Source organism: Chiloscyllium plagiosum, unplaced genomic scaffold (genome assembly GCF_037043375.1).
Source record: "Chiloscyllium plagiosum isolate Xiang-an unplaced genomic scaffold, Cpla_swu_hap1 HiC_scaffold_17, whole genome shotgun sequence".
Taxonomy (NCBI): Eukaryota; Metazoa; Chordata; class Chondrichthyes; order Orectolobiformes; family Hemiscylliidae; genus Chiloscyllium; species Chiloscyllium plagiosum.
Genome location: NW_028270155.1, coordinates 6,196,040 through 6,206,185, shown reverse-complemented (window position 1 = coordinate 6,206,185; position 10,146 = coordinate 6,196,040). Strand labels below are relative to the sequence as shown.

The window sequence follows — 10,146 nt, the reverse complement described above, 5'->3', positions numbered from 1 at the left end:
GTTAACGTTTTGAGTCTGTTGACCCTTCCTCAGCACCGCAGGATATGACCTGGGTCTCTACATTAACAGTCCTGATGAAGGGCTTTTGCCTGGAACGTTGATTCTCCTGCTCCTCGGATGCTGCCTGACCTGCTGTGTTTTTCCAGCGCCACATTCTCAATTCTGAGCTCCGGCATCTGCAGTCCTCACTTCCTCCTGTATTAACAGCCCAGCAATACCAGGCCATCTCCTTCCCTTGCTGAGCGTCTTCGGTGTTTGTTCCCCAGGACATTACCTGGATCTCTGTAACAACAAACTACAGGGACAGTATCAGTGGGGCACCGCCTCCCCTAAAGGGAAAGAAAACAGAAATCTCTTGCCCTCCCGGGCCGGTTTCCTGGAGCATCGCCCTCGGTGAAACAGTGAAGTGATCAGGGTCCGAATGCAGGCAGCATTGCGCAGGAGCACTTTCAGTTTGCCATTTGCCTGTCACAGTTAGGGTGAGGGAGACAGACAAGAGCAAACTTGCCCCTGGAGCTGGGAAGTTGAGTGAAGGGCGAGCGGCTGATGGATACATTGTAGCGCGGAGGGAGAGTTTGATACATTTCAGGACATTGATACACTGTATCCAGCCGGCTGGGGAATTCCCCTCCTGCAACATGGGCGGCTGCAGCAAGGCAGAACTTTACCAAAAGTTCCTGGCTTCCTACCAGAAGGATTTCGTCTCCGGCAGCCTGTGTCCCTGCGCCGAGGGTGAGCAGCTCCGCCGGGGGAAGGAGCTTCTCGATTCGATGGCCTCTCCCCGCCAGCGCTTCCCGCTGCTGGATTTCTACCGCCTGGCGCTGGGCTTTGTGGAAGCCAAGAGCGGGGAGGGCAGCGGACAGCAGTCTCTCTTCGCCCTCGGGAAAGCCTTTGAGCTGCTGGAGCTGATCTGCATCAACCTGTACCTGTGGCCCTGGAGAAAGGAGATCAAGTCGATCAAGGTCTGTGTTGGGGCGGGGGGGGGGGTCTGGCAAGTGGGGTTGGCTGGACGAGGGATCTCTGAGTGGGGTCAGGATCACTGTGGCCGGCAGTGACATTAGAGGGTGACATTGTCAGGTCAAGCTAGTGAAGGGACCTACTCTGGGTTTCAGTTTCCTTGTAATTCCCGCAACTATTTCCCTCGTCACCTCTCCATAAACACCACACACCTCTCCCCCCCCCCCCCCCCGTTTCATTTTCAAAATTGTAACTGAGCGTCACTGATACAGACATTTCGATTTGGAAGAATTCAGAATTACAACATTGAGAGTATTTCACTCAAGAGGGTTGGGAGTTCTCCATCGCGGGGGACTGAGGAGGTTCCAGGTTGGGATATATTTAAGGCCGGGATTGCTGGAGTTTTGGAGTCTCCGGAAATCACGGGAGGCAGAGAGTGGGCGGGAAAGTGGAATTGAATTCCGAAGTTTTCGCATCGTACAGTGTAGAAGAGGTCTTTTGGCCCACCAAGCACCGTGTAAAAGATCCCCCATGATAGTGTTGGATGCTAGACGCGGCTTGATGGGCTGAATGGTCTCCTCTTGTTCCTGTCTTCTGTGGGGAGGTACTTTCTGGTCCCAGTTTCTACACACTGCATTCCTACAACACACTTTCCCTGTAACCCATTCGGAAGGGTCAGTGTATGGTAACACTTGCTTTTCAGGGGGTCTGCACAGCGCTGGAGAGGTTAAAGTGAATGTAGCCATAACTGCCCCCTCCCCTGGAAGGTGCTGGCATTGACCCACCCCAAACATTCTCCAGCAGCAGACCCTAAAGCAACTCCAAATGCATTTCAGGGACACAGAGAATAAGAGGAGCCTAAAAGTTCACCCAAGTGTGGGGACTAGAGTCCCCCTGACCTTGTTCAACTCCAGCTATGTGTCATTGTTTACTGCGTTACATGTTCTCCTGGGAAACTGATGCTGCCATTCCCACGTGAATGCCGATGCAACAACAACTTTATTTAGCAATCTCTTAATGAAATCAAACATCCTTGGGCACATCAGGGGACTGTTACTCAGCAAAAGGACAAAAGATAAGAGTCAAGTGTGGAGGGATTGTCTTAGGAGCAAAGGCTAAACAGGTTGGGACTCTACTCACTGGAGTTTAGTGGAGAGAGAGGTGATCTCATTGAAACATACAGAATTCTTAAGGGGTTTCACAGGGTCAATGCTGGGAGGATGTCTCCCCTCAAAGGAGAGTCTGGGACCAGAGGGCAAAGTCTCAGAATAAAAAGACACCAATGTAAGACTGAAGAGGAATCTCTTCTCTCCAAGGATTGTGAGTCATTGGAACTCACATTGAGCTGTGGAGGCAGAGTCCTTGTGTACATTTAAGGTTGAGATGGGTTCTTAATCAGTCGGCACATCAAGAGATATGGGAAAGGATCGGAAAGTGGACGTGAGGAGTATTGGATCAGCCAGTTGAATGGTGGAGCAGACTCAAGCAGCTCATCCCTTATTCTTGCTCCTCTTCCTCATGGTCTTATTAGACCGAGTGTGGCATCACGTAGCCAAGCAAACCTGGAGGGAGTGGGATGTGAAGGGGGAGGGAGGAACTCTCTGCTGGTTGGAGTCATACTAGGCAGATAGGAAGGTAATTGTTGGAGATCGGTCATCTCAGCTCCAGGACATCTCTGGGTAGTGTCCTCAGCTCCATTGCCACACTGAACCAAACCATAAATTGGAGGAACAACACCTCATCTTCCGCCTGGGCAGCCTACAGTCCGGAGGACTCAACATCAAGTTCTCCCTCCCAGCCCCCGACTCCCTTCCCAGCCCCTCCCTCTCCCTTCCTTTTCTTTGATCGACCCTTCCTGCCAGCCACCAACCAGAAAGCCGCACCCGCCACGACGTGGAGCTTTACTTCCGCCACTGCCATCTCCTCCATGCCTTTGACAAAATCTCCCAGCCTCCCTCTGAGGACCCTGTCTCCTGCCTCCACCCACTCACCCCCTACCAGCCTTGTACCCACCCTAGACCTCTTCATTGCTGACTCCTGACGTGACATCAGCCGCCTCAATTTCTCCACCCCCCCCAAACCAACTCCAACCTCACTCTCTCCGCACCAACCCCCGTTTCACCATCAAACCCGCTGACAAAGTCTGTAGGGCAGACCTCTGTGTCACAGTGGCCGAACACCAGCTCTCCGACACCATGTCCTACCTCCCCCTTGACCATGATTCCACTTCGACCCATCAAACCAAAATCATTCGCACTGTTCATGCCCTCATCTTCCCTCCAACCTTATAGTCCCCCAGCCTTGCACTGCCTGGTTCTATCTGCTCCCCAAGATCCACAAGCCCAACTGCTCCAGCCAGTTCATTGTCTCAGCATGCTCCTGCCACACCGAGCCCATCTCGTCCGACTTTGACTCCATCCTCACCCCCTTGGTTCAGGCCATTCCCACCTACATCCACGACACCAGCCACACCCTTCACCTCTTCACTAACTTCCAGTTCCCTGGCCCCAGCGCTTTATCTTCACTATGGACGTGTGGTCCTTATACATGTTCGTACCCCACAAAGACGGCCTCCAGGCCCTCCACTTCTTCCTTTCCAACAGACCCATCCAGTCCCCCTCCACCAATACCCTCCTCCACCTCACCGAACCAGTCCTCACCCTCAACAACGTTTCCTTTAACTCCTCCCATTTCCTCCAAATCCAGGGGGTGGCCATGGGCTCGGATGGGCCCCAGCTACACCTGCCTCTTTGTTGGCTATATCGAACAGTCCCTACACAGTCACTGTGCCCCACCTCTTCTGCCATTATATCAATGGCTGTATCGGTGCTGCATCCTGCCCCCAGGCTGAACTGGAGCAGTTCATCAACTTCACCCACAACTTCCACTCCACCCTCAAATTCACTCGGTCCATCTCTGGTACCTCCCTCCCCTTTCTTGACCTCACCATTTCCATCTCCGACGACAGTCTCCAGACGGATGTTTACTATAAACCCCAGACTCCCACAGACTGCCTGGACTACACCTCCTCCCACCCAGTATCCTGCAAGACCTGCATCACGTTCTCCCAATTCCTCCACCTCCACCGTTTCTGCTCAGATGAGGAGACATTCCACTCCCAAGCATCCCAGAGGTCCACCTATTTCGAACAACGTGCTTTCCCCCATCTGTCATACAGACAGTCCTCCACCACACCCCCTCCATTCCCTGCCCCACTGCTCTAAACCCACCCCCTCTTCAAATGCAATGAAGACACCCACCAGTCTCCGCATCATCCTTAAACATTTCCGCCAACTCCAACATCTCCGCCTCCCCACCCCTCTCTGCTTTCTACAAGGACTGTTCCCTTCGACAGTCCTTGGTTTGCACCACTCTCCCACGAACCCCCAGGAATGTTCCCCTGCAACCGGAAAAGATGCAAGACCTGCCGTCACACCCTCACTCCTCGCCTCTGCCCAGGGCCCCAAACAGTCCTTCCAGGTGTGACAGAGGTTCACCTGCCTTTCTTCCAACCTCGTTTACTGCATCAGGTGCTCCCGATGTGGTCTTCTCTACATCAGGAAGACCAAACGTAAACTCGGGGAACGGTTTGCTGAGCATCTCCACCGGGCCCGCAGGGACTGACCGGACCTCCCAGTCACCGCCTATTTTAATAACCCATCCCATTCCCTTTCCAACATGTCCATCCTCGGCCTCCTGCTTTGCCACAGGGAACCAGACGGCAATTTGGAGGAACAACATCTCATCTTCCGCCTGGGCAGCCTACAGCCTGGACGACTCAACATTGAGTTCTCCAAATTCAAAAAAACTCCCTTCCCGTCCCCCGATTCCTTTCCCAGCCCCTTCCCCATCCCATACATTCCTCTCATCGACCTTTCCTTCCAGCCACCAACTAGATTCATCCCTCCCATTGACCAACCAGGCCGTACTCTCTACCTGTGCTCACCTATCCCTACTTTACTATTCCACCCCTCTCCCCACTCAAAACCCTTCCCCATTTCTCCCTTTATCTACAGTTGCCCTTACCCTCACCCCCAGTCCTGAAGAAGGATTATACCCAAGACGTTGACTTCTCCACCTCCTGATACTGCCTGGCTTGCTGTGTTCTTCCAGCCTCCTGCTTGTTTACCAACCATCTTCAGCTGCTGCTTTAATAATCTTCCGTCCATCATAAGGTCAGAAATGGGATGTTCGCTGACAATTGCACAGTGTTCAGCACCATTCGCGACTCCTCAGGTACTGAAGCAATCCGTGTCCTAAATCAACAAGACTTGGATCATATCCAGGTTTGGGCTGACCACTGGCAAGTTACTTTCATGTCAGACAAATGTTAGGCAATGACCATAGGAGCAGGTGCAGGCCATTCAGCCCCTTGAGCCTGTTCTGTGTTTCAATGAGATCCTGGCTGATCTGTGGCCTAACTCCAAATACCTGCCTTTAGCCTGTATCCCTTAATACCGTTGCTTGACAAAAAATTATCAATCTCTGATTTAAAGTTAACAACTGATCCAGCATCAGCTGGTGTTTGTTGAAGAAATTTCCAAACCTCTACCTCCCTTTGTGGGTAGAAATGTTTCCTACCATCTCTCCCAAATGGTCTGACCCTAGCTTGTCGACTATGCCCCCAGTTCTAGAATCCCCAATCAGTGGGAATAGTTCATGTTTATCTATCCTGTTTTTTCCTGTTAATATCTTGGAAACATTCCTCAGATTGCAACTTTTTCACGCAGAGGGTGGTACGTGTATGGAATGAGCTGCCAGAGGGTGTGGTGGAGGCTGATACAATTGCAACATTTAAGAGGCATTTGGATGGGTATATGAATCAGAAGGGTTTGGAGGGATATGGGCCGGGTGCTGGCAGGTGGGACTAGATTGGGTTGGGATATCTGGTCGACATGGACAGGTTGGACTGAAGGGTCTGTTTCCATGCTGTACATCTCTATGACTCTAACCTTCTAAATTCTAGCGAAAACAGGCCTAATTTGTCCAATCTGTCCTCATAACAACCCCTGAAGTTCATTCTTGTAAACCTGCAATATTCTCCCCCCCCCACCCAGGTCAATCTATTCTTCTGAAGGTGGTGCCCAGATCTACCCACAGTGGGGTCTAACCAGGATTTTGCACTTCTGCATTCTTGTACTCCAGGGAAGTTAAAATGGGAAGCAATGGTCTGGTATTATTATCACTGGACTGATTATCCAGAGATCCAGGTAACATTCTGGGGACTATGTTTTGAAACCTGCTATGGTCGATGGTGGAATTTGAATTCAGCATAAAATCTAGAATTAAGAATTTAATGATGACCATGAATCCAGTGTCGATTGTGAAGAAAAAACCACTAATGTCCTTTAAGGAAGGAACTGCCATCCTTACCTGGTTGTACATGTGACTCCAGACCCCCAGCGATGTGTTTGACTCCTTACTGCCCTCTGGGCAATTAGGGATGGGCAATAAATGCTAGTCTGGTCAGCGAAGCCCTCATCCTGTGAAAGAATTTTTTTAAAAAGTCCTCTCAATATAAAAGCCAGCATTGCATTAGCTTTCATGATTATTTTCTGCACCTATTTGTGGCATTTAAATTCTGCACCTGAGTCCTAGTGTCTGTTTGGATATCTACTGTATTCATCTTCATACCATCCTGAAAGTACCCTGATTAATCCTTTCTTAGTCCAACATGGATAACTTTCCAGTTGCTACATTGAACTCTGCCACAGTTTTGACTATTCACTCAGTCTGCCAATATCCCTTTAATTTTATGCTTTCATCTATTTTGTCTACAATGCAGCCTAAAAGTGTGTCATCAGCAAGTTTCCACACCATTATCCAAGTCTTTAATAAATAATGTGAATAAATGAACACAGATCATCTCCAACAAGACAGAATCTAGCCATCACCCCTTGATAATCAATGGCATTACCATTACTGAATTCCTCACTATCAACATCCTGAGTTTACTATTGACACAAAACTGAACTGGACTAGCAATTTAAATACGCTGACTACAAAGGTAGGTCACAGGGTGAAAGTACCACAGTGAGTAACTCAACCACCTGACTCCCCAAAGCCTGTCCACAAGTGAGGCACAAGGCAGGAGTGTGATGGAGGACTCCCCATTTGCCTGGTTGGGTGTAGCTCCAACAACACTGAGGAAGCATGACACCATCCGGGACAAAACAGCCCGCTTAATTGGCACATTCACCAGCTTCAATATCCACTCCACCAATGCTTGGCACCAGCAGTGTCTACTCTTTGCAGGATGTACCACAGTAGGTCACCAAGGATCCCTCAATGACACCTTCCAAATCCATGACCATTTCCATCTAGAAGGACAAGAGCAACAGATATACACCACCTGCAAGTTCTGACTCGGAAATATATCACTATGCCTTCACTGTCACTGGGTCAAAATCCTGGAATTCCCTCCCCAAGGGCATTGTGGGTCAACCTACAGCACATGGACTGCAGCGGTTCAAGAAGGCAGCTCACCCCCACCTTCTCAAACGGCAAATAGGGACGGGCAATAAATGCTGGGCCCAGCCAGCAATGCCCACGTCCCACTGGTGAAAAAAAATCTGCATTGGTGTGGGACAGGAGTCACACAGCATCTGACCCTGAGGATTCAATCAGGATCCAGTCAATTTTATGCCAATCACAAGTATATTTAAAAAAAGGAAATTTAAAAAAAAACAAGGTCACTGTTACCAGAGGCTTTCAAAACCATTTTTCACAGAAAAAGAAACTAGTTCACGATTCACCTTCAGGTGAGAACCTGCTGCCTTTATCCAGTCCATTCCAACATATGACTCAAAACCACACCACTGAAGTTAACTCTTAATTGACACTTCATAGCAACTTTATTTAAACAAAACCTTTTACAAACTGCAGCAGTTACCTGGAACGTATAGCGCAGTAAACCAACCATTCTGCCTAACTGGTTTGTTCTGGTGATCTGCTCCAGACAGGGTACCTGTCATTCCATCTTCATAAACCACAGTAAGCTTTTCTACTCCTTTACTCTTACACATTTAGCTTGTTTTCATTTGAGGGTATCTACATTATTCGCCTCGACTAGTCCCTCTGGGAGGGGGTTCCTTCCCATAGTCTCATCACTTTCTTAGTAAAGATGTATCTCAGAAATGTTGCACCCTCCCATGGCAGGGATTATGTCACCCCTTTCTTCCTCATTCAGAGGATGTGGGCTGCACTAACTGGACCAGCATTTATTGCCCAACTCTTAATTTCCCAACCATGTGCATTTATAACTCCATCATACATAGGGGCAGAAGTAGGCCATTCAGCCCATTGAGTCTGCTGTGCCATTCAGTGAGACCAAGTCTGATCTGATCTGACCATCCTCAACTCCAGTTTCCTGCCTTATCTCCATAACCCTCAATTCCTTTACTGATTCAACTCTATCTATCTTAGCTTCAAATATACTTAATAACCCAGGATCAATAGCCCTCTGTGGCAAAGAATTCCATAAATTCTCTCTCCTCAGAGAGAAGACATTCCTCCTCATCTACGTCTTAAATGTGCGACCCCCCCTAATGATGCCCTCTGGTCCTAAACTCTCCTCCAGGGGGAGGCATCCCCTCCATGTCCACGCTGTCAACTCCCCTAAGAATCAATGAGGTCACCTCCCATTTTTCATTTTCATTTTCATGCTATGAGAATTGTAGAGAAATGTTTTTAAAAGAATTTAACAGTCACGTCGATAAAATATTCATAATGGCCTCTTCGTTCGAAGCAAGTATGAGGGCACTCCCTTTGGTTGTATCACTGAATGCAAGCCTGTAGTTGTCAAGATGTCCTGCTGCAGTTGTATGGAGTCTTGGTGAGACCACACCCAGAGTATTGAGTCCAATTTCAATCTTCTTTATACAGGAAGTGCAACAAAGGTTCAACAGATTAATTCCTGGGATAGTAAGTGAGGACTGCAGATGTTGGAGATCAGAGTCGAGAGTGTGGAGCTGGAAAAGCACACCAGTCAGGCAGCATCCAAGCAGCAGGAGAGCCGATGCTTTGGGCCTGAGCCCTTCATTAGGAATGGGCTAACGAAGGGCTTGTGCCTGAAACGTTGATTCTCCTGCATCTCAGATGCTGCCTGATCTGCTGTGCTTTTCCAGCTCCACACTCTCAACACTAATTCCCGGGATAGAAGGATTGTCCCACGAGGAATGTTTAAATAGACTGTCTGGCCTTTCATTCTGGAGGAGCTTAGAAGAATTGTGGTTTGATCTCAGTCAAGCATACACAACTCCGACAGACTATGCCATGCTCGATACAGGATGTTCCCTGTGGCTGAGAGGTCTAAAACAGGGGAGGCAGTGGTATAATGGTACTGTCACTGCACTAATAATCCAGAGAGACAGGATAATTTCAAAGGGCGTTGGAGTATAAGAGTAAGGAAGTCTTATTGCAACTGTACAAGGTGCTGGGGAGATGACATCAGGAGTACTGTAAACAGATATCTTCCATTATTTAAGGAAAGATACCATTTCGTTGAAGACAGTTCAGAGAAGGTTTACCTGGATGATCCCTGGTATGGAGGGATTATCTTATGAGCAAAGGCTAAACAGGTTGGGATTGTACCTGGGAGAGTCCAGGATCAGAGGGCACAGTCTCAGAGTAAAGGGGCATCAATTTAAGACTGAGATGTGGAGGAATTTCTTCTCTCAGAGGGTTGTGAATCTTGGAGATTCTTTGCCACAGAGAGCTGAGGGGGCAGAATCCTTGTATATATTTAAAGCTGAGAGAGATAGGTCAGTAGATAACTCAAGGGATTTGGGGAAAAGGCAGGAAAGTGGATGTGAGGTATATCTGATCAGCCATGAGGGGCCGAATGGCCTATTTATGTTCCTATTTCTGTGTTGCTTCAGGTCCCATTTGACAGGGTCTATTCTAAGGACAGAGGAGTTTTTCCTTACGAGCATCACCAAAAGCATATTAAAGGCAGCTAACTCTTGGCTGTGTATATCAATACCAGCAATATCTTTAAAAAATCCAATCAAGAAGTATGATCACTGTTCTTATTTCAGCTCAATGTCTTTTGTCTAGAACTCAGTTCTGAAGAAAGGCCGTTGCCCAAAACCTTAAACTGTGTCTGACATATTGAATAGTGTTGAGCATTTTGGCTTTTATCTTGGATTTCCAGCATTTATGGTCATTGCCTCATTTCTTTCTACCTGC

General features: G+C 48.5%; 1 protein-coding gene across 2 annotated transcripts in view; it reads left to right on the top strand.

Annotated features, from left to right (window-relative positions):
• The first annotated feature begins 469 nt into the window (after positions 1 to 469).
• The window catches only part of LOC122558215 (uncharacterized), a 28,249-nt gene continuing 18,572 nt past the window's right edge, over positions 470 to 10,146 (top strand). For both annotated transcript variants that reach the window (XM_087995702.1, XM_043706542.2), the window contains exon 1: positions 470 to 962. In XM_087995702.1, the coding sequence (XP_087851828.1) occupies positions 639 to 962 (324 nt within the window). In that variant the 5' untranslated portion in view covers positions 470 to 638. The remainder of the gene's footprint in view (positions 963 to 10,146) is intronic.